Source organism: Pygocentrus nattereri, chromosome 2 (assembly GCF_015220715.1).
Source record: "Pygocentrus nattereri isolate fPygNat1 chromosome 2, fPygNat1.pri, whole genome shotgun sequence".
Taxonomy (NCBI): Eukaryota; Metazoa; Chordata; class Actinopteri; order Characiformes; family Serrasalmidae; genus Pygocentrus; species Pygocentrus nattereri.
This window is the reverse complement of record NC_051212.1, coordinates 35436276-35461914: the sequence shown is the minus strand read 5'-3', so window position 1 is coordinate 35461914 and position 25639 is coordinate 35436276. Positions and strand designations below refer to the sequence as shown.

The following is a 25639-nucleotide window of genomic DNA, read 5'->3' as shown; positions in this document are numbered from 1 at the left end:
TGTGTGGCCCTCCCTCAATGCAGGGAGAGAAGCGCACTTTGTGTTTTTCCATACACATGGCCTCTATACAGTGGCAACGTGTGTCCGACTTGACGTAAAATGCTCAGTTAACAGAGTCAGGCAAGAAAATCAACCAAGACGAAGTGGTTGTAAACATGCTGAGACAACTAGCTCATATGATTGACTAGAGATCTTAACAGGCAAACTTGGCCAAGAAGGCTGCATACGTCATCAGTGCATGTAGACGCCTTCACACATAAAAACACACACACATGCACACACCCCCAGGCCAAAGGCAAAACAGACTTTAATTACTGGGATTGCTTTGAATTCCGCCTCGTTTCATTAACCTCCAGCTAAACAAAAGCGCCCGTGCATTTTAATGCACTCCAAACTTTCCTACCCAAAAGTGCCGGCCAGGAGAGACAATGAATGTCGCTCTACGGCCAGCAGCATTCAGGAAAATATTTGCATTTAATTACAGCCCTGCTTAATTAGATTGAGGCTGTGGCTGAAGCTGTACTTTACAGCCACAGAATGGAATGGCTTGAGGTATTCAGTAGAGTACTGGAGAGCACATGCACCAATTATAACACTGAAACATCATGTTCTAAGTGTTTACATACTGAAACGAATGTCAGTATGTACTTATCCATATGTACTTATCAATATGTAATATGTACTTACATGTGCTTATCAATACTGTATAAAATGTCTGCACAATATATAATTTGTTAATCCTTATGTCAAAGTTGGCCTTTGCAGAATGCTGAAATATGCAAATATGCCTCACTGTGTTTTTTAACTGTGATTGGTTAGAATATGCTTACTTGCATATCGCTGGAAGCATTCTGACCAAATACAGTCCAGTTTGTGATAAATCAAGATATTCATGGAATCCAACAAAAGTAAAAATTCATTTTTTTCATAGTAATACAGGCTAATTTTCAACTTTGTTACATTAATGATTCACCTGCATTTGTAATATAATGCCAGGCATATCACAATCTCAATACGTATGCAATGCAATCACAAAGCATTTACATGCACTCAGTAATCCCATCATAATCAGATTTCTGCAGTTATCTGATTTTTCAAATGGTCATGTAAACAGCATCTGATTTTTTAGATTAGCGTAAGGTCTAGAAATCCCATTAAGAAACTGAATAAAAAGAGCTGGAATTTAGCTCAGTAATCAGATTTCTCAGTGGATGTAAACTCTTACTTGGATTTCTTTCAGATTTCTTAGTCTGCGCAGGTGCTAAAACAAGCAAGCAGTGTTGCCGTGAGATGCAGCAAAACCCTTTTTTTGAGCAATCCTGAAACCAAATATGAAAATGTTTGACAAAATGAAGAATTTAAGAGTTTTACATTACGTTTATGTCATGTCTTCTTCTGTGAGTTTATTGGCTGGTTGCAAAACAGAAATCTGATTACTGTCTGACTCCAAGACCTGGAGTTTCCCATTATCTGATTAATCAAGTGCATTTAAACATGTTGACTGGATTACTGACAAAATCTGATTTTATGCAGTTATCAGATTATCAAGTGCATGTAAACACACTCTGCGTGGTGCAGTCCTGCTTTTTAATGTTTATTATAAAAACATACATATATACACACACACACTTCTCTACATTCAAATACTCCTCAGATATGAGGAATAAAAAACTACGGAGGAGCGGCTTAGAAAATGGATGGATGGATGGAAGCTTCTTTAAGCCTCTAGGCCATTAATTTTTTATTCTTGCACTGTACAGTTAATTGAAAGTGGAAGACTTTTGTGTTCCTAGCATGCACTGAGGACAGCAGTGTTGACAGATATATTCACTGATTTCACTACAGTGCTGTATTCCTTAACAATACACTTAATTAATGCAGTATGGTGGTAGAACAATATGACTAGAGCTTCTACAAACTTTAGCCTTGAGATAAACATAAAGTTGAGTGCTACAATATACATTCAAAGTATTAATAAATAACTATCAATCAGGTATTATTATACAGAACTAAAAATGAACAGTTAGAAAATTAAAATTTCAAAAGAAAGCAAAGTAAGGGGCTCTAGAGTGTCTGTCTAAGCCAGGCATGTCAAACTGGGTTTTGTCTGGTCCACAGTTCAGTGGTGATTATGTTCTCTCCCATGTGACACTCTGAACTGAATTCCTGTAAAGCGAATTAGCAGAACAGTGATTTCTGCAGCGCTGTGTCCTGCAAGGACTGGAGTCTGACACACGTGGTAAAGGCGATGCTACAGCCATGAAGAAAGCGTAACTGTCCTTGCTCTCTCTGGGTGGGCTGGTAGGTCCCCATCACTCAATGCAACGCTAGTGAACATAGTGTCCACAAACACATAGTGCAACAGCATGAAAGTGTTCTCACAGTTTAACCACAGACTGTGCTGAACGCCCACATGACTGACACTCTCGCTCCCTCTCTCCTTCTAAATGATGTCCTTTCTCTGCACACAATGACCAAGTGATTTTCAGATAATAGTGTGTCTTTTGTTCTTTTCAGTGGGGTCTGTATGTGTTTTTAAACACTCATTAATCTCTAAGTAGCCGTTTCAGATTCCACACAAGTACAATTACGACTGCGCAAGTGTTACAATTCGCCATAAAAATCTGCATGGAAAATCAACTTTGCACATCATTATAAAAGAATGTGCCTCGCTAGCCATACTTCAGTCTCGAGTTGTGTGTGTGTGTGTGTTCAGCTCAGAGAAGAAGCGTTCTATATGGGTCATGCATTATTTACTGTAGCCTACAGGCTCTGTGCACCAATACGCTGCTGAAAACGATGACTGACATGTGCATCCATCTTAAAAAAAATCCCTATCAATCAGTCATTTTTCAGTTTTGACAGAACATCAATGAAGAACCACAAACAAACGTGCTAAAAAAATAGAGAGAAGGGCACATTGAGCTATAAAGTAGGATTCTTCCACAGACACTCAAAGACAAGAGAAGAGAAGATGAAAAGAGAGAAGAGAAAAATAAAAAAGAGGAGAATAGAAAAGGGTAGAGGAAAAGAGAGAAGAGAAAAGGGAAGAGAGGAAAGAAGGGAAGAGGAAAAGAGGGAAGAGGAGAGGAGAAGAGAGATGAGATAAGGGAAGAGGAGAGAGGAGCAAAAAAGAGATATGTGAAGTGATGAGAACAGAAGATGAAAAGAAGAATAGAGAAGTAGAGATAAAAGGACAGGAGAGAACATAAACAGAAAAAGAGAGGACAGGAACAGAGAAGATGAAAATAGAGAAAAGAAGAGGAAAGGAGAAGAAGATAAAATGGGAGGAGAGGAATAGAGAAGAGATGAGAAGAGGAGAAAAGAAGAGAAGAGAGGAGAGAACAGAAGAGGTTGCTAAGTTTCAGAAAAAATGCAAGAGTATGAGCGAATGGGTTAGAGAGAGAGAGACAGATTGAAACAGAGAGGAAGACGAAGTAGAGCGAAATGGCTTCTTCTCATCTGAAACCGTTTTCCATAAGATTTAGGAGTGTGTCTGTGGGAATTTGTGCCCACTCAGTCAAAAGAGCATGTGAGGTGGAGAAGGCCTCGCTCACAATCGGCATTCCAATTCTTCTCAAAAGTGTTCAGAAGGGTTGAAGTCAGGATTCTGTGCAGGTCACTGGAGTTCCTCCACAACAACTTCATCAAACTATATCTTTATGGAGCTCACTTTGTAGGGGCTAAATCATGATGGAAAAGGAAAAGACCTTCCCAAATTCCTGCCACACAGTTGGAATCAAATAATTGCCTAAAATGTTAGTGCTCTAGCATTAACACAACCCTTCATTGGAAATAAGTGGGGCAAACCCTGAAAAACAGCCCCAGACCATTATCCCTCCTCCACCAAAATTTACTGTTGGCATCAAGCATTCCAGTATGTTGCATTCTCCTGGCATCTGCAAAGCCAGATTTGTCCATCAGACTGCCAGATAGATTCATCGCTCCAGAGAATGTCTACCACTTCATGGATAAGCTGTTGTTGCTTGTAGATGGTTCCATTTCACAATAATAGCACACAGTTTTATGGGGGCAGATCAAGAAGGGCAGACATTTCATTAACTGATTTGTGTCAAAGGTGCATGATTCAATAATATTTTTGGCCATTTAGAGTATACAAAGAGATAAAATATATAGAGACTGAGGGATTAAGTAAAAGAACAGAAGCCTCAGTTCTGATCCCGAGCGTTTTATTCTCTCAGTGCTGCTCCGCTCTGATGTGAAGGAGTGAGTGAAAAGGTCTGAGGTGGAGAGGTGAAGGAGCGTACATGAGTCAGAAAGACTTCACTCTCCCCCCACTGAAAAGTGCTGAGAGGGAAACATCCAGATCTAAAGCACAGCTCTCTCTGAATGACTGTTCATACTCCACACAAGGAGAAAAAGTAAGAAAGTGAGAAGGAAAACTCAGATGAAATGACATATTGATACAGATCGAAAGACCATGCAAAGGACAGAGAAAACAGCTTAGAACATCAACAGAGTCTTATTCCCCCTTGTTTCAGAAACCTTCTACAAATGCTGTATCAATAAGGCCTATAGCAAGATGCATTTCCACTAAGTTCACAGAACCTTCTGAGGAACTAAAGAGTTCTGGAAGTGTCCTGATCAAGTACTGCACAATTCCAGAGGACGTTCCTGGAGAAACTGTGGCCATTATGTAAAATAATGCAAACTGCACAAAGGTTGTTTCATCAGTATGCAACAAAACTGCAATGCAGCAGACATGGAGGAAGTCAAGATTGATGCAATTTTCTTGAGATACTTTTACATTTTAATAGCTGGTTGCCTTTTGTCACTTGGTCTGCTGGTATTTCAACAAATGGAATGCATGAAATTAAAAAAAAACAAGGGTTCATGAAGCATGAAGGTCCTTTCAGTGGAAAAGTTCAAAAGTTCCAAGAAAGTTCCAAAGGTTCTTTTAGCAGATTCAGGTCTAAGGCTTACTTTGCACCTAAGAAGGTTATTGCAGTGGATTCAGGTTTGAGTCTTCCTTAACACCTAAAATTTTCAAAAAGGAAATTATGGCTTCAAACTTTATAAAAAGTTCCTGGCTCCTGACAAATGTTCCTGCTGTGAAAATGCATCTGAAATGTCTTGGGTTTCTAAAAAAGGTCCTACAAAAAGGTTCCTGCTGTAAAAATGCACATACACTGGATGACCTTCCCATAGACTCTTTGCCTCCGTCCATCTAGAAGACAGTATTCAGCATCCAGGCCTATTTTATCACTCACTACAACTGCTTGTTGCTTCAGGCTGTGAGAATCCTCCAGGTGTGCCTCGCCAAACACACACCCACTCTTAACAAAGACCTTCAGACTGCCCCATCTCCACACTGACCACTTTATTACAGTGCTTTTTTTCTGGATTGTCTACATTTACCAGACAAACTGTTCTAAAATGCTCTACCATGCCATGCAGTCTAATTTTACTATACATATTATGCTGTCTAGTTCTGTGTATTTATTGTATTGTAATTAATTTCGGTCAGTTTTGAACTTTTCTGCACATATTGCGTTTTCAGTAGTGGAAATTTAAATGTCTTTCTGTTAGACTATTATTTTTAGAATTTTACTGTCACTTCACTACAATTTAAAGTAAAATATCTACATGTTTACTGCACTACGTCCTGCACAATACAGGGAAAATTGGCCTCATTTACATATTGAAAAGAATATGATGCATTTTTAACCTGAAGTACAGGGCATTTTTCATGAAACCCCTTCTTAAGGACTGGGCAGTCTGGGGAACTTTTGGATCCATTGATACAAAAATTATTAAAAATTTCATGTATAATTTAACTCTGACAGTGAAATCTCCATAGTTCACTTGGCAGTACATGTTGTGTAATGCTGATGTACAAATCAGAGATTTGGGGCCGGAGCTGGGTTAGTTTGGTGCTGTAATTTGAGTGATTATTTATGAGAATTTATTGAACCCAGAGCTCCCTCAGTAATAGTAGTTCTGTTTATTACAGTAATGTAATAACAGAACATGATAACAGAAAATGTTTTTTTTTCTTTTTAGTGACCTGAAGATAAGTCTAACTGTAAAAACTGAGCTCAATTTGACAAGAGTACTGAAACACAGATGTTTTTGGTGATGACTGAATTATAAGGAGAAGGAAGTGTACCCTCCAGGGCCATGTTTTGGAGTTTTTTGGTGACATATTGTTCAGAAGTGGCACCCGTTGTGTTACATGGAGGTGCAATGATGACATTATCTGGGGAAATTATACAAATCTTATACAATTACAGAAGCTCCTCTGGTAAAACCTATCCAGCTGAAACAGGGCTATAATCAGTCAGTTTAATCCCTTACAAATTAATACTAATCTAGCTAAAACAGCGCTTATGTCACTTGTGCTGTGTGTTGGTTGGTGATGTAAGCACTGGTCCTCTGTTGGATTTGTTCCACTGAGGCCCTAGAGGAACTTGTTTTGTTCCACTGTTTACTTGTATTTGGACAGAATGACAAAATTCTTCTTGACTCTTGACTCTTAAAGTGCAACTGAGGAGAAATACATTCAGTTTCCCTGAGGAGCAGCTGGAGGGACTCACTAAAGCACTGCAGGGAAACTGAATTTGTTTCTCTCTCTCTCTCTCTCTCTCTCTGTCTCAGAACATTCTCAAAGGGCAGAATGGTTGTCACCTGTTGAGCCGGTGGCACCAGCTGCAGTTGAAGTTGATCTCTGCAGCGATGCAAGAGGAACAGCTTGTGAATTGCAGACAGGCTGAGGAGAGAGAGAGAGAGAGGAAAGGAAATGAGGAGTCACAGAGGACACACTGGTCAGACCAATCAAGCAATAAGAAATAAGCACTGAAATCAGTCCAAGAAATGAGAAATGCAACAGACAACAGCTAACCTGTAAAGTCGTTTTTAGAAAAGCTATATTGTTCGGTTTTTTTTAAAGTGAAAGAGCAAGAGTAGTTCTATTTGGTTCCATATATATATAAATATATATATATATATATATATATATATATATATATATATATATATATATATATACACACACACATACACACACACAGTATTTCAAGCATCCACCATTTCAGCTTCCACTCTTTTCAGGAGACGTGCTTCCAGTTTTTCAAAGAAACCTGCTGAGGAGAATTTAAACACTTTTAGAAAGCTGGCTGCATTTTCTGCTTCTCACGATCCAAATACTCACAAACCTATGCAGTGATGTGGAAGTCTGGACTCTGGAGTGGTCGGTTCACTGTTCTGAGGACACCAGCAGCTTCTTTGTTTCTTTTCTGTCTATTTCCTTTTCTCAGTAACAGCTTCTTGACAGCTACACATCCTTTCAGACTCATGTTTTTGAGTTGTCTTCTTACAGTGGAAGGATGGACAGATAGATTTGCAGTTGTTTTTAGAGCTGAAGTGGAAGGTGATTTTCTCCTTTCTCTGAGATGAGATCTTTAAGTATTGTTTATCTGATGGAACAATTCACATGGTCCTACAACTTTTACTTTCACTTTTCCTTTGACTTTCCACTTCCTTATGCCCATGAATTATCTGATACTTCATATCCACATAAAGATAAAAATGAATAACTTATTCTTCTTGGCCATTTTGACGGTAAATTAAATAAATGAAATGGGGTCTCTGACTTTAGTACAGTACTGTGTATATATCCTATATTAATAAAACGTGGTGTTTTGTGTGTGTGTGTGTGTGTCGTCTTACTGGGCAAAGGCATCATCTCCACAGCTGTGCTGTTTGTGATTTTGTTCTTGAGCAGCTCCACACGATGATACTCGTAGATGGTCTTCCTCCGAACATCTGGAGATGCACACACACACACACACACACACACACACACACACACACACACACACACACACACACAAAACACATCAGAAATGCCATGGGAATAATTTACAACACTGAAACTAGGACAGAGAAAAGGTCATGTTATGGTTACGAAGGACAGCATTCATTCTTTTTTCCCATTTTCCTTCATTTCCATCTATTCTGTCAGCCATTTTCTCAGCAGCATATTACACTCAACCTCTCATAACCATACTTTATGACATTTTATGACATGATCAGTCACACAGCATCTCGCCCGACACTGCCCTGTGCGTCAGCCGTGTTTCAGGAACATTGTGAACACTCGTTCCCTCCTCATCCCCCCATGCGCCTTCTCTTCTTCTCTTAAAATGCATCATTTCCCTCGTCTGGCTCCCTACCTCTGTGTGTGGAAAGACAAATGAGATGGATGTTCTTGTAAATTGAATGTAAAAGACTTTATGGTTTGGGGTCTTGATGAATGAGGAACTGCAATACTAATCAGACTGTGTGGAGGTCAGTGGTGAGCGTGTAGTGCAGATGTGAGTGGGGTTACAGCCGACTCTTAACTCTTATCTCTGGATGTAATAAAACAGGGTGTGATTTAATATTCATAATTTCTCACACCTGGTCCACTGTATCAAGGGGAGAAATTCTGTGGAGAGAGCAGAAACTCGAAACTTAAACTTAAAGTGAATGCAAATATAATTATGTAAGTCATTGTGATTAATCACGTAATTATGTAATTACAGTTAAATAGTACATCAAAATGAAAATAAGAATGCTATGACTATGATCAAAAACATTTGGAATTAGTACTGACTGTAAGTGATGAGGGGTGATCTTTGCACTAGGCCACAGATTCCCAAACCTGGTCCTGGTGTATATTTTAGTGTTTTCCTACTCTAAATCATAGCAACATCAATTTTGCTTGGTAATAAGCTGATTCGTTGGATCAGGGGGCAGGGGAAACACTAAGGGCTATGATATATTTGCTTTTAACTACACGTGTCTGCCTCACGCATCTTGTGTTTGGTTGAAGAGTTGGCAGTGCACGTCCTCCAAAATTAGCAAAGCATGTCTGCCAGATACAATGCCAGCATAAAGAGTACGGACAGTGCACAGCAATATGATCAGTGACCTTAGCAGCACACTGAAAAAAACATAAACATGGTGACCATGGCAGAGACTTTTAAAGAGAGGCTGACAGAGCTTGTCCACAACTATCCCCATTTGTATGACATTTCTATGGCCCCCCCACAGTGATAAATAAGCTTGCTGGAACACATGGCATTGTGACTGTCACTGACACTTTACAAGTAAACATCAAAACTTCCAAACATAAATGGAAACAAGTTGCAGCGGTGACTGGGGATTTATTAGCCCTAAACTGCCCCCTAGGGGGTTAGACTTTAAATCCTCAAGATAGACAATAGCTACTCGAGTGAGTATGTGAAAAAAGCAAAAAGCAAATATACCGTGTCCCTAAAATCTGCAGGGTAGGAGATACTTGAGGGTTTGGAACCACTGCACTAGGCAAAGGTTCAACATGAGCAAGAAAATACAGTTAGACATTTTGATGTTTGAATTTTGTACATTTTGATGTTAACCCTGTAATTGGCCAGGGTCCACCAGTGGGCCCAAAGTTTTATTACACACTTCTAGAAACTAATAATAGCTTAGCCAGTTTGCACTGAAGTCCCTGTATTTACTGAATAATAAGCCTTAGAATGTAATAAGCCAGGTAGAATGTAATAACAGGTTGTATAACCCATTCTGAAATATCTATATATATATTTTAAAAGTCACTGTAGTGGTTATTTTCAGCAATTTCAATGCAGCCCCAGCCCTCAGTCAAAAAAGTAAGTAAGTAGTAAGCATTACTAAGATACTAACTACTTCTCTCTGAATGTCACAAGATTACATTACTTATTACTTCCTGGTGTAGTGATCTCATTACTAATTACTTCTGCGTTACTCTATATAACATTATCGCACTGTATTGGCAGACAGAAATCTCATAATATTCTTACAACAACCTCAAAGACATTTGACATATCAACATGATTTAAAATTATTTCACTTGCCAAAATTTCTATTTTTGGCAGTGTGGATGGCTGCGCCACTCAGCCTGGAGGTGAGCTAGTAAACTTAACATTTACCTGAATTAAGAGCATTTCAGATGCTAGGTTAAGATAATTATAATAAGAAGAACAATAAAATGGCAAGGTGGAGCATTTGGACGTCTACAAAACATACATTTTTGCTGTGTTTTTGTCCTAATTTGAAAAAAAAAAGCAGAAAAGTCAGAAGTACAGACTCAAGGCTAGGAAAATAGAGTGTAAATCCAATGTAAATGTACTTAATCATATAAATACAGTTGAATAGAATAGCAAATCAAACATAATGACTTACAACCTCTCTCTCTCTCTCTCTCTTTCTCTCTCTCTCTCTCTCTCTCTCACAGACACACACACACACACACACACACAGATATTTGGTAATACAGCGGGTATATGAGACTGGTCGTTGAATTAGCCCAAGCAGTGATGTGGAAAATTGAATTACTATGTACAGTGAAGAGGCAGGGCAGATTGTTTAAGTGTGCGTGTGTGTGTGTGTGTGTGTGTGTGTTTGTGTGCATATGCTCATGAAAACTCGATACTCTCATTTGTCAAACCCTCCCAATGATTAAATCACTTACACTACAGCTCAAATGTTGGGAATCACGTGTCATGTTAATCAGATTTGCTAATCTGTACACAGTAATATATAACAGTTATTTCTGATGGCACAGCCTGGTTGAGGAGCGTTCTAGCCGTGTTATTCCTGATAATTCCATGTAGTGACTCATTTTGCATTGCGAACCGTTAACCATTATAAAGATTCCACTTTAGCACATACAAAACAGTAAATGAACATATTAAACAATTTTATAAGATTATGTTTGACCTGCAGCTTGTTGATGGCAGAATAAATATAACAAAACTGGAATGAGCCAGAAAATAACAGAATAGAGTCTGGAAAACAAGATGGCTGTGAAACGCTTCATATACTGGCTGGAACAAATAGACATTCAGGTGAATCTGGAAATTACTATAAAAGCTGAACCTGATACTGTGACAGTTTTATGGCTCTATGTGTAGCCCAAAAGGCAACTACTTTTTGGCAGAAGGGACCACCAACATTAAAGAACATCTGATACAATTTTAGAGGCTTTGTTGCTTTACTTTTTTCCTTATTTTGCTGAGCATGAGGTTGTGTGTTATCACAAATATGTATTTACAACAACAGACAACCTCAAATGTTCTATTGCTAAATTAACTACTGCTTAAATTAATTACAATTCATGATTTCTTCACTATTTTAAGTCCAAAAACAACAAGTAATGAAATGATTAGTAATTGTATTTATCTGTAATTATCTGTTTACTTTGCAAAAGTTTGGGAAAGTTATAACACATTTTATATTTAGATTTTCATCAGTAAATAAACAAAATTTAATTTGCACTAAAATTTGTAAAAAAAAAAGACATTTAATGTGTTTTCACTTAGAGAATCAACAAAACATGTTAATTGACCAGGGATACCCAAACTTTTGCATACAACCATATTTTGGTGAGTTTATGACCTCATTTTCAATTTCTCAGTTTTGTTGTGCCTAAGTGACCAACAGCAGTCCTGTGGTCAGAAACTGGCCAGTGATTAAAGGTAGAGGGGGGTAAATTGTGCACTGGCAGATGAGCTACAGTCTGTAATTGTTCGCCTGTACAGTGGAGCTGTAAAGTGGACTCATAAAATGAAGCACAAGCTGGGAGTTTCTAATAAAGTCAATGGTGAGTGTAAAACTTTCATATTCGAAGTATAATTTGCATTCATGTTAAAACAAAGAAAATAGAGTTCTGATGTTGGTTGCTACGGTAACGCCACATTCTGTCTCACACATATTTTGCAACAGTACATTGATCTGACAGTCAACAGAGACAGACTGATTTGTCACAGTTTACGAAAGAGACATTTCTGCCCTTGACACAAGCCGAGACCACTGAACCAGAAGCTGAATCTCTGCTCAGAGAAACTGAAAGCAGACGCCATGGAAGCTCCTTGTTAGCAACTACAAACATGGAATGAGGAATGTTGATAGCAGATCTGCATCTGCATACCTGGAAACACACACTGGTACAGGATGAACTCAAAACAAGAGCTTCAACACCTCATTCTAGAAAAGTTGACTAACATGCTCTGATTCTTTTTTTCGTGCCAGCAAACACTCACTATCCACTTTATTACAAACTCTGCTCGAAACCTATGTGAAATTCTGATATGACAGATGTGACAGACACACATTTGACAGGTGTGAATGCCAATTATCAGCTGAAACACTTCCTAAACTCAAATAAACAGCACAAACATGCCATGTTAAACAATATATATTTACTGGGGGTATCTGTTAATGACCTCTTATTTCTCTTATTGCTCATCAGTTCTCTTTATTAAAATGTTATAACACGCTGTTCTTCATTTGTCATGTTTTTATTCTAATCATAATTGTGTGTTGTGTTGAAATTCATTAGTTGTTGCTGTTATTAAGTTTTTGTCACTTAAGTCTTGTCACTGGGGTGGTACCCTCAAGGGTTCATCTCAGTGCCTTTAGTTAGGGAACATAACTGTACCAGAATCGGTTGAAATTCTATTTTAGTTTTTATTTACTGTTCTGTTTTAAAACATCAGTTATGAAAAGGTACAAATATAGACTTTTCACCTCGGAAATTCTTATGTAAGGTGCACAATTGGACCTTAAACCCACTGTTGTACCTTTGAGAAAACATTTACATTGTTTGTACCTTGATGAACAAAATGATATCTAACAGTACTGTACAAAAGTCAGACACCACCCTTAATTTATTTAATTTCTGGTCAAAACAGCCAATAAGTCCAAAGAATTCATTTTCAGGAGATATTTGTGAGGAGATGGCCGTTTTGACAGAACCCAAAAAAAGTGATGGGTGGTCTCTGACTTTTGTACAGTACTGTACTTGTACTCAGTGATCACTTTAGAACAGGGGTGCACAACTCTGGTCCTCGAGGGCCGGTGTCCAGCACAGTTTGGATGTTTCCCTACTCAAACACCCATTTAACCTGGAAATTAACAGGTAAGTGTAATCAGGTGTGTTAAAGCAGGTAAATCACCAAACTCTGCTGGATACTGGCCCTCCAGGACCGGAGTTGTGTATCCCTGGTATAGAAGATCCTCCTTACAGCTCTCTTCTTCAGGTGAACAACTGATATTGTCAGAAACTGGCCACTGATTAATGGCTAGCGGACTGCTATCACAAAGTATGCATCAAGACGGGCCACGGTCTGTAACTTTACACCAGCAAAGTAGGGGTCTCTAATGAAGTGATGGGTGAGTGTACACACTACTGGCTCTATGGAAGCAGGATTCTCTGACAGTCTCTGTTATTCAGAGAGTGATATCTATGAGCTGATGTTTGCCGAGTGAATCTGTAGGATGTGTGAAGAGAAATGCATTAAGCCATCTGTTTACAGCTCTTACAGTCTACAGGCTCTGGAGGAGAGATGTGAAACAGGCTCAATTCTCCTCTCGACACCATATATCACTCCATCTATTCTTCACAGCATGACTCAACAGCTCTATAGACTGTTTGTGCTGAATCTGAATGTTATCTGCAGAGCAGGCTGCATACGCTCACTACAGGCCTGCTGTGAAGACAAGGTCAGATTAAAGAGATGAAACTGAATGAAGGACATGTTCTCCACATGTTCTTCACTGTGTACAGCTGAAAGTATTACAGAAAACTCATCAGAAGTTCATTCATGGCCAAGAACAGAGGAATGTGTGTGTGTGTGTGTGTGTGTGTGTGTGTGTGTGTGTGTGTGATAGCTTTAGGGCAGGAAATTGCAGCTGTTCACTGGAGGATGTTCAGAGGGTTAAAAGCCTTTTCCTGTAGGTAATTACCTGGCCAGCCTGTGGGGCGTCACCAGTCTCCTCTGTTTGTTGCTGACACCTTGCCTGCACAACCGTGTGTGTATGTGTGTGTGTGTGTGTGTGTGTGTGTGTGTTTAATCCTGACAGCGGTTTGTGCTTTAATGAGTTTCCAACCTCTAATTGGTAACAGCAGGTCAGCCTAAAACAGCTCAGAGTCTCTCCATCAAACTCTCACACTTCCTAACAATCTCTGCTTTGAACATTCTCTCTCTCTCCTTTGCTCTCTCCCTCAGTCTCTCTCTCTCCTCTGCTCTCTCACTCTGTCTCTCTCTTTTCTTTTTCTCTTGCCCTCTCTCACTCTTTCTGTCTGTTTCCCTCTCTGTCTCTCATTTGCTCTCTACCTCTGTCTCTCTCTCTTTTCTTTTTCTCTTGCCCTCTCTCACTCTTTCTGTTTCTCTCTCTGTCTCTCCTTTGCTCTCTCCCTCAGTCTCTCTCTCTCCTCTGCTCTCTCACTCTGTCTCTCTCTCTTTTCTTTTTCTCTTACCCTCTCTCACTCTTTCTGTCTGTTTCCCTCTCTGTCTCTCATTTGCTCTCTCCCTCAGTCTCTCTCTCTCCTCTGCTCTCTCACTCTGTCTCTCTCTCTTTTCTTTTTCTCTTGCCCTCTCTCACTCTTTCTGTCTGTTTCCCTCTCTGTCTCTCATTTGCTCTCTCCCTCAGTCTCTCTCTCTCCTCTGCTCTCTCACTCTGTCTCTCTCTCTTTTCTTTTTCTCTTGCCCTCTCTCACTCTTTCTGTTTCTCTCTCTGTCTCTCCTTTGCTCTCTCCCTCAGTCTCTCTCTCTCACTCTGTCGCTCTCTCTTTTCTTTTTCTCTTGCCCTCTCTCACTCTTTCTGTCTGTTTCCCTCTCTGTCTCTCATTTGCTCTCTCCCTCAGTCTCGCTCTCTCCTCTGCTCTCTCACTCTGTCTCTCTCTCTGTTCTTTTTCTCTTGCCCTCTCTCACTCTTTCTGTCTCTTTCTCTCTCTGTCTCTCATTTGATCTCTCCCTCTGTCTCTCTCTTTTCTTTTCTCCTGCCCTCTCTTACACTTTCTGTCTGTTTCTCTGTCTGTCTCTCCTTTGCTCTCTCCCTCAGTCTCTCTCTCTCCTCTGCTCTCTCACTCTGTCTCTCTCTCTTTTCTTTTTCTCTTGCCCTCTCTCACTCTTTCTGTCTGTTTCCCTCTCTGTCTCTCATTTGCTCTCTCCCTCTGTCTCTCTCTCTTTTCTTTTTCTCTTGCCCTCTCTCACTCTTTCTGTTTCTCTCTCTGTCTCTCCTTTGCTCTCTCCCTCAGTCTCTCTCTCTCCTCTGCTCTCTCACTCTGTCTCTCTCTCTTTTCTTTTTCTCTTGCCCTCTCTCACTCTTTCTGTCTCTTTCTCTCTCTGTCTCTCATTTGATCTCTCCCTCTGTCTCTCTCTTTCCTTTTCTCCTGCCCTCTCTTACACTTTCTGTCTGTTTCTCTGTCTGTCTCTCCTTTGCTCTCTCCCTCTGTCACTCTCTTTCCTTTTCTCTTGCCCTCTCTCACTCTTTCTGTCTGTTTCTCTCTCTGTCTCTCCTTTGCTCTCTCCCTCTGTCTCTCTCTCTCTCTCCTTTGCTCTCTCCCTCTCTCTCTTTCCTTTTCTCTCACCCTCTCACTCTTTCTGTCTGTTTCTCTGTCTCTCCTTTGCTCTCTCCCTCTGTCTCTCTCTTTCCTTTTCTCCCCCCTCTCACTCTTTCTGTCTGTTTCTCTCTCTCTCTCTCTCTCTCTCTCTCTCTCTCAACCTTTCTCTCTCTCTCTTCCTATTTCTCAACCTCGTTTTCTTTCTCATTCCCTCCTCTCTCTCATTTCCTCCTATTTCTTCCAGTTCCTCTTTTCTTTTTTCCTCTCTCTCTTCACTATCTTTTCTCTCTTCTGTCTTCTGTCCTTCTGTCTCTTTTCTCTCTCCCTCTTTTCTTTTTCTCCTTCTCTCTCCTCCTCATTCTCACTGCCTTTCTCTCTCTCTCTCTCTCTCTCCCTCCTGCTACTGTGACACTCCAGTAGACAGACTGATTTGAGGTCAGAGGATGTAAATGTTGCCCTTTTCTCAGCTGACAAACACACTCACACATACACACACACACACACACACACACACACAAACCCCGAGTTGTCAGCATGGTAAATATCAGATTTCATTTGATGGTGCGACAGCAGCAGATTGTTTATGTTTATGCTGTGTCCTCTCCAGTGGTGCTGCTTTGGCTCCTGCTGAGTTAAATGTTTCTGCACCATAAAAGGATTTTCCTGTTCCACAACACACACAGCTGAGTAGCTGGAGGGACTTCAACATCCGCCAGCCCCACGGCAGCAACCGTCTGTCAAACCCACCCTGTCCAACAGTTCACAAACTAAAGTTTCACGTCTATCACTTTCTATTAGCTCTCACACAATCCACACAACTCTACTGTATGTAGGCCATGTCTGGAGTAAAGCTACGATCCACAGGTCAACATGTGACTTATATGTCTTTATTACTGTATTAATACTTAAAAACAGCCATATATTCCACTATATTAAAACTTAGAAGTCTAGAGTTTTGTAGTTTTGCTATAGTATAGAATTACTTTTACATAATCATGCAATTAATTACACAGTTAAAGTACATAATGAGTTACATTCAAACATAAAACAACAATAACTTTTCAGTAAATTCTAATCATAATAAAATATCTTCTATGTTTTTATTGACTATCTGTAAACTTTCGATTGACAACTTTCCATTGAAAGTTCAGAAAATGTTTATTGAAAGTTTAGAGTTTGTACTTTTAACAGAATGTGTATACTTGTTTTTTTATTTTACTTTATTTTACCTAATTTTGTCATAGGCCACATGTTATCCTGTTATCCCATCACATGATGCTACCAAGATGGGAGGGTGAAGGCTAGTACTGGCTTCCTCTGATGCATGCAAAGTTAGTCACTGCATCTACTGCTAATGCAATGCCACTGGACACACTCAGAGGCACTATGTCAGCTAACAGTGTCGGCTAGGATCACACTGAGTGATGGAGGAAGAGGGAGGGTCATCCCACTCACATAGAAAGAAAGAGGCTCTTGGAGATTGTTGTGGCACTGAGTCAGGTAGGAGCTAGAAGAGCTTTAAATTGCTACGCTGCTGAGCTGCACTGTAGGTTAGAAACAAAAACATTAAATTTGCCAGCATGCTAATATTAGTGTGATTACATAAAAAACTACATTCAATCCATCCCAACGCTTACCCACATAGAAAATAAACGTTCTCTGCCAAAACTGAGTTGTGTGTCCAACTCAGCAGCAGCTGCAATGAACAAATGCATTTGTGAGTAGAGCATTTATAGGACATTTAAAGAAATGGTCTGGTGAAAAAATCACTTTTACACAACTTGCTGCTTTCCCCAGATATTGTTAATAAGCTGAAACAAGTTTAGAGCTCAAATTTTGCTTCTTAAGTTTAGAACTGGAGCTCATGTTACTAAGACATGAGAACCACATCCAAGTTTTCACTAAGGTGACCTTTAATGCTTTTTGGACATATAAACGGTCTACAACGTTACAATGCTCAAAGTACATGCCAGATGGAGTAACTCTCTCCCACAGAAGCCACTTTTCTCAGCTGCCTGAAACGCCTTGCCCTTTTCCTTTGTTACAAGATGACATCATCTTATAACACAATCCTTATTGCTCAAACTGATATGACAAAACCGATGGCACTGAACGGTAGCCACACCAGTGTTTACTGCTTATCAGGAGAGAAGGGTCAGTCTGCAGACTGCAAAATGGGGTGGATCAGATAGAAGCTGAACAGCTTTGGCGGTTGACCAATCAAAACAGACTGGGCGAGCTGACCAATCACAGCACAGGACAGAAGCTGTTTGGATTATTTGTGTAACTATTGAGTTGTAGTGTTTGTTAGCAATGTCAGCCTCATAGCCCCAGTTCCAAAGTAAAGAAACAAAATTAGGACTCCAAGTATGTCTTAGCTGTTTTACCAAATCAGGGGTTAGTGGAAAATTAGGTATTTTTTTAAATATCAAATTTCCACAATGCCTTGATTGTCAATAGCAATAACTGCAACTATGGGTTAACATAACATCGGACACGTTCCTGTATGCTGTGGCTGCTTCTTTCTACTCTGCGCTGTTATTGTGGAAAATTACAGTTTCCAGATGGTATTGTAATGGAGAACAATAAAGTATGTGTGTCTGGCTGTGCTAGCCCATCTTATCTCCAACGTCTCCATGTCATCTCTGCCAACTGGAACATTCTGTCTGAGCCTTCATTTGGTCTCTTCTGCAACATTTCCAGTCTTCATGAAGCACCAACAAGGCTTTCACATAAATATGTATCATTAGCTCTCAAACAAGTTATAAAGTCATAAACCTTAATTCATTGTGATGGTCTGAAATGACCTGTGAAAGTTTCCCGCTGTGTAGCGTCTGGATTGGCTATTATGTATTTTACACAAGAGTTTGATTTCTTTTGGAAAGCTGGCTGACATCAGCATCATTAAAGTTTATTAGCTATATCAGTAAGCACCTCTTCACAGACAGCATGGTCCCTGCTAACCGTAACGTCTTCCACTCATGAACTACCTCTGAGTGAGCGCTTCAGGTTCAGGTACATTTACTGGTGCCGTCTGCGATCTGAACCGAGGCTCTTTTTGTGGTGTCTCCATTTGATACGTTACTCAGCACAGCAAACGTAAGGAGGGGCTGAAAATATGCTTCATGTTAATATGTTAATATATTTTCAATTATGGAATATTATACATAAGTAAAACATTATATATAGGTAAAACAGTTGAAACAAAAGTGTCCTGATCAAACACTCTAGCTGATTTGCTAGCCCAAAGCTAACATGCTAGCCACAAGCTAACATGCATTCATGCAATGACACAATATGTTATATTTCTATTCATTATCACATGCAAATTAGGGAAGTTATTTGATATTAGATGTTATATGCAACATTAACAAATCAATCAACTGTCAAAATGTAATAAACTATGTGGAAGAATATGTTAAGCAATAAATAATTTATTATCATTTTAATGCTTTTTCCTAGTAGCGCAGGCTGAAGCCCAGCTGCGAGCATGCTGTATGTTGCTAAGATAGAATGCGAGAGAGATGATAATCACTGAATTTACATATGATACCTATTGTTGCTGTCTAAAAGAAACACATGTATCTTTATTTTTGTCCATCTTTGTTTCAACACAGGAAAATGTCCTTTACACTATGTGAAATCAGACCAATGAGTGATCCAACAGGGATGTCCAGAATCACTTTGAATAAAATCTATTTACATTAAACATTAAGAGTTAATATCACAATTGGCCCCTCCCAGTCTTGTCCATGTGTTCATGTTGTGTTTTGGTCTAGTCTACGTGCTTTTTGTTTTTCCATCTAGTCCGGCCCCTTGTTTCGTGACTCCGCTCCTGATTGTTTCCACCTGTCCTTCATCATCCCTGTTGTATTTCAGCCCTGTGTTTGCCCCTTGTCTTTGCTGATCTTTGTTGTTTGGGATGTTGTTTGATGTATGAGCTGTTGGTTTTGTTTGGTGTTCGTTCATCCAGTCCCCATTGTAGTTTTCCTGTGTTTATCATCATGTCTGACTCTCCATACATTCGTGTTGGCCATTTAAACCTGGACCGTTATGGCCACGACAAGTCACTTATCTTTGCATATGTGTCCACCTCCTCGCTCTGCGTTACAGTTAAAATGTTTTTATTTTCTCCTGTAAACGTACTAATTTGGCAATACTTTTTTTGGACAGTGACAACATTTTGCATGTGTTTATTGGGTCCACTCTTTGCTTTTATTACAACTTTTATTCTTTCTTTCTTTCTTTCCAAGAAATCTGCAGGGATATTTTTCCACATCTCTAGAGTTCAGTCTTAGATGCTGGTTGCATTTTCTGCCTCTCACGATCCAAATAATCTCAAACACATTGTGTGATCTTGAGGCCTGGACTCTGAGGTGGTCAGTCCATTGTTCTGAAAACACCAGGAGCTCCTTTTTGTTTATTTCCTTTTCTCTCTAACAGCATGTTGAGCTCTTGCTACAGTGAAAGGATGGACAGAAACACCTGTGGATTTTTCAGATTTGAAGCAAGAGTAGAGCTTGATTTTCTCCTCTCTCAAAGATTTAAGTGCTGTTTATCTGATAGTGACAGTTTTGGTGGTCTTCCAGGTCTTGCATGGTTGTTCATCTTCTATTAATTTTTTACCCTCCAGTTTTGGAAACTGCTGTTTTTCCACTTTCACCTTCCTCATGCAAGTGGATTATCTCATTTCTCCGCATAAATATTTCCTGAAAAATGAATACCATGTACCATTCTGACTGGACACTAAATAAATGAAGGGTGATCTCTTAAGTTTGTTATTACATTTACCTTTAAATGAAATGGCAAAGCAGCAGTAACTTTGAAGGGTTAAAACAAACATTTCAAATAGGTGCCCGGCATAGCAAAGTGTCAGAAATCTGCCAGTATGTTTTTGACTCTGACTCTACACTTCAAAGAAGGTGGTGGGTTGTATAACCTCACATTAACCTGGATTAGGAGCATTTCGGATGGCAGTGCAAAATAAATAATAATAATAACAAGAATGAAATGACAGGGTGGAGCGTCTGGATGTCTAAAAACCCTGTCTGAGTGCATAATGCCTGTGTGTAATTGTGGAAATATGAAGAATGAAAGGCTTGTGGCAGTCTCTGAAGGAGTGTGGGGGAGTATGAAATGAGAGAGAGAGGGAGAGAGAGAGAAGGGGAGGGTGAGAATGGAGAACGGCCTTTAGGCTAAAAAAAATGAAGTTTGAACCCGAAACGCATTCAAGATAAACTGTAAAGCCAGTTTCAATCACAATGACGAAGCAATGACGATAAAGACGCCTCACATTCAGCTGATACTCAGAACTCATTTGATCTCATGTATATTGCTAAAATATGCTGACAACTCAATTTCCGCCCTGTTTTAAGATATAAAACCTGCTTTCTTGTACAGCTGCCATCTGAAGTCTTGAACAGACAGCCATCAAAATGTTTTTGTACAAAGCAAGCCAACTGAAATAACTCTAAGGCAGCATAAACACTGCACTGCTCAGTGAAAACACATGAGATTCCAATGATAAATCATTCAGTTTGCTGATTCACCACATATTAAGAGAATATATTTAAAGTTTAATGTGCATCTCCATTGCTAAAACATAGCAAAGTACCTGTTTATATTTATATAACTGTTCCTTTATTTAAATTGTATTTCACTATTTCACTTCTGGCTTTTCATGGTTTCCCAGCATCATATGAATAGTTATGAACTTTAAGAGTGCATTAGGGGTGTGTATGCAATATGCATCACAATATTTAGATGATTTAGATGATAAAATCCTGACTTTTTCAACACTGCACACTCCATCTGTCCCAAATCCAATTAAACAGAAATAATTAGGCTGTCTTTGCAAACAGACATGCAGTTTTTGGTGCTCTTTAGGTACTCTTTAGGTACTAGTCATATCCACAACATGCTCAGAAAAGAGTATTGTGACCTAATATGAAATAATTTATCCCAAAAGCAACACATATTATCTTATTGCCCACCCCTTGGTGCCTTTAAATTTATTACTATATCAACTCTTCAGCCCCTTGCAGTTCCCAGGCTTATTACACCCTAAGGCTACCCATATTTGGTTCCATTTGACAATGTAGCTAAATTTACTTATATATATTGGGTCATTCTGCACGCAGAAGATATGTTTCCCTTCACAATGGTGATAAATTGTACTTTTTGTTCCTTGTTGCACTGTGTTGTTCCTGGAGGAATGTAATTTCACTCCACTGTGTACTTGTACATAGATGGAATGACAATAAAAGCCTCTTGACTTGACTTGGCTAAATGATGATAATGGTAATACAAATGAATATGGATCGACTTACTGGGTATCTGCTGGATTCTGTGGACCACCACGAAGGCATCAGAAAGCCCCACTTTCACCGGATGATTGACGGAGCTGATCTTAGTGATTTGAATTGGAACCTGTCAAACCAGAAAAAAATATTTTTAAAAAATCCAGGACTGGAAACTAAATTCAAGGTTCAGATTTGTTGTACCTGCCATTAACTACAAAATCCAGGACCAGAAACTTGATTGAATGTCTGGATATCTAATACCTACAAGGTTAGACTTGTAAGGAAGGTAGAGGTATTCTAAGAATAAGGCAAAAGAATATAATAAACTGGCAACTCAGTGTACCCACATCTGAGCAATTATTTTAGACAGGCAGCGTACACACCCACAACCAACAACTACTGTAAATTATTCAGTAAACATTATAAAACTAATAGCTCAGTTATGTAGTTGTGAGAGTGAGGAAGTGAAGTTTATCCCCATGTTCAAATAATTAGAGTTTACAGCCCATCTGCCAAACACAAGGCACAATCGTATCCGGCACACAAAATTATTATAATATTCCATAAATATTAGCCAATTCCAAAAGGCATTGCACTACAATCCTCAGCATGCACTGCAAAATAATGTGTGCTCTCAACAAAAATCTATGGGACAATAGTTACACTTCAATTCTGCACAATCCCACAGCAGTCATATCACCCTATTTGTGACACACTAGTGGTGTTTCAGCTGCAGCTAAACCAACATAAACACTTAATAGCTCAGAAATTGATCCCAAGAATTAATGAACTTGCAGCAAAGAAAAGATGGCAGGTATGTTGATCAAGCAAACAGGTAGGTTTAAACAAACTATTTCCTGGGTACATTTAAAAAGGTTTACCAGTTATCTGTTACTAATGTGGCCTGTTGACAGATATTAGTTTTTTGAGTATTTCAAGGTTTGAGGCTTACCACAAGTGCAAATACTTTGCTGTGGATGTTTTGCTGCATTTTTAATAAACAATGGCCAGTTTGGGTTACAGTAAAATGTTATTTAAAAACAATATAAAAACATAAGTGTTCTCTGGCCTACAGATTTGTTGAGTTTTTTATATGGCCCTTTTAGTGGATGAGGTTTATAATCCTGGTTTAAAGGGTTAATACACTCACATTATTCAACTTATGCATTGACAGTAGAGCTGTGCACAGTTAAATTCTGCAATATTTCTGCCCACACCTGACCAATACAGTGCACTGTAGTAATGAACTGCTGGCCAAACATTATGCAATAAACATAAATCATTATTATCAGATCATACTGAAAAGAATAAATGTTTATTGAATAAACAAGTTTTTCAGTTTTAATAATGGATTTCCAGTTGCATGCAAATGTATGGGAGCCCTTGTTTAAATTACATGTTTTGCTGTTTGTTTGAGTGAAAACAAGCAGCCTCTACATTAAACAAACATAAATAAATAAATATGGCATGTGCAAAAGCTATTGCACATTTGCTCCCTGTAGAGGATATGTTGACTTATTTTGACTTAAAAAAGCAAAACATATAAGTTTATATACTGTAGCTAGAAATTGCTTCATACGGGTTCTTTGTACATCATCCAGCTTCATTTTCTAAGCTTCAAGACAGGCTTTTAGAGTGCTGCTTAGAATTGGCATCATAAAATCTTGGCCATATAGAATGGATTTTTAATATGTAAACAAAATAAGTTGCATAAACAAAACAAACCCCAGTGCTAATGCATGGCTCTTACTGAGAGTTTTGATTAGAGAACGTAAGGAAAGTGAAGGGAAAGAATTTAAATCTTCAGTGTAGGTGACTCAACCTCCAACAGTTTCCAGTGATCACTTAGATAAATACATCGGTACATTCATGTACATACAAAGTAACTTAACATAAGAAAGAAGAACATTCTCAAATTTGAATGGACATTAAATGAGAAATTAAGTCAATTTTGGAGCATTTTCGGTTGCTCTATTTATCAGGACATTTTAAAACATTGTAAAAGACAGTGAGTTTTATCGAGTTATGTCAAAAATATGTAAAGCACAAATAATTTATGCAATTATAATAGTTATGTGTTTCACTTTTTGGGGTAAATTATTCAGCCTTCCTTAAAAAATTGTCACAGACATTCTGATAAAAAAATCTATTTAATATACATTTAAAAAAGAGGCCCTGATCTTTCCTGCCAAAGCAGCTACAATTCATTTTATAGGACTTTTTTCTCTCTTTTGGGTCTAAAGCAATTCAGCCATAGCTTTTACAACATCTAATAAAGGTGTGGAGTCTCCTCTGGAGAGAGCTACAGAAAGCATAGATGAGGCTCATACAGATCCTCTGTATGGTTGAGCTACAGGAGGCTGCTCATGTCTCCAGCAGCTTTGTTAATCAGGAGAGAAATGAAATTTCCACTCACTGCAGTGTCATGTAACAGTGAGAACGAGAGCAAGAGCGTTATTTTTATTACCCCAACTGCTACTACTGAGAGGAGTCTGTACTGTAATTGCAAACCCAGAATGAGATGAAAAAGGAAAGAGGAACAGAGATAGAGAAAGGGAGCTGGACTGAGACAGAAAGAGAGAGAGAGCAATACACAAAATCACTTCATAAAATATGAAGAACATCCACACTGTCACATAAAAACCTCTTCAATCCTTTTTTTAAGGTTTCTGGTTTTTGCACCATTTGAAATCATCACTGCGCTTTACATTGTGTGAACATTTAATGAATGGATCAGTAGAAATGTTCCAGAATGACTTGGTATTAAGATCTTGTTTAATTGACATCTATTAAAAATGAAGTTGTATTCAAAAGCTTGGGCAGCCCTGCTCACATGACATGCTGTATTAGCACATCCTTTACATGGAACAAACGTATGTATGGCAGTCTTCTGTAAATTGCAGTGCACAGTGGCTATGTATGTGATAGGTTTAACATATTGGAAAAAAAGAAACATGAAATATAGAATATAGAATGTGTCATCACTTTTGCACAGGCCACATTTTATAATTACCTACCACTGATATTTTTATTTCAGCAAATATATCATAGATCATAGAGGAAAGAGGGAAAATGAAAAGACAAAATTAAGCATCAGACCTCCTTGTAGGCGAAGATGATTCTGCCGTCGTTGTGCAGCGTAGCCTGGAAGGTGAAGCTGCCCAGACTGTATGAATCCTGAAGGTGAACATGATCCCACTGAACCACCAGTGCAGTCCCTTCAAACACACACACACACACACACACACACACACAGACAAACACACACACACACACACACAAATGGATTTTCATAAAAGATTAGATCATTATACACAAACTGCCCACTACGCTAGAAACATTTTATGAGCTCCTGCTTCTTTCTAACAATATGAACTATATGAACTGTTCTAGTGAAACAGTTTAAATTGCAGTAGCCCAATCACAATAAAGTAAAAACAAACAAACAAATAAACAAAAACAAAGTATTCAGACCTTAAATCAGACCTAATTTATATGGATTATTTTATGATCTGTTCTAATCCAATGCATTAATTGCAAAAGTAATAAGCGAAATATATACAAATTCATAATTTATAGGGTCCTTCTATTGGGAGGTGACTTGTTAAAATAATACATAGTTTTTTATTTTTCTTTAAAAGACCTTTTACATTTTTTTATATTTTGTCCCACGTTTTCATGTCACAAAGCATCTTAGTCTGCAGGCAGAGCCTCATTTTAGCCACATTTAACTCATTTTAGAGCAGGAAATGAGACTCACTTGTCCCTCATGACCACATGGTGAACAGTTAGATCCTGTTGTTTTGAAGTAAATTTGTCTCAAAGTATCTGTAATTAAGTAAACCTTTTAATGAAAACTATTCTGATTTTGTGTGTGTGTACAACTGTTCAAAGCTATGTTTGACTAGTCATGTACCGGCTGACATTTTTGAGGTCCGCTCTAAATTAGCTAAAAATGCCACCA

The 25639-nt window shown here is 38.7% G+C and overlaps 1 protein-coding gene across 1 annotated transcript in view; it reads right to left on the bottom strand.

Moving 5' to 3' along the window:
- Nucleotides 1-25639, bottom strand: part of plxdc2 (plexin domain containing 2) — a 193715-nt gene that overhangs the window by 44467 nt on the left and 123609 nt on the right. The window contains exons 6-9 of the mRNA XM_037534926.1: nucleotides 24775-24893; nucleotides 21703-21802; nucleotides 7690-7785; nucleotides 6649-6730 (exon numbers count right to left, since the gene is read on the bottom strand). Coding sequence (XP_037390823.1) covers nucleotides 6649-6730; nucleotides 7690-7785; nucleotides 21703-21802; nucleotides 24775-24893 — 397 coding nt within the window. The remainder of the gene's footprint in view (nucleotides 1-6648; nucleotides 6731-7689; nucleotides 7786-21702; nucleotides 21803-24774; nucleotides 24894-25639) is intronic.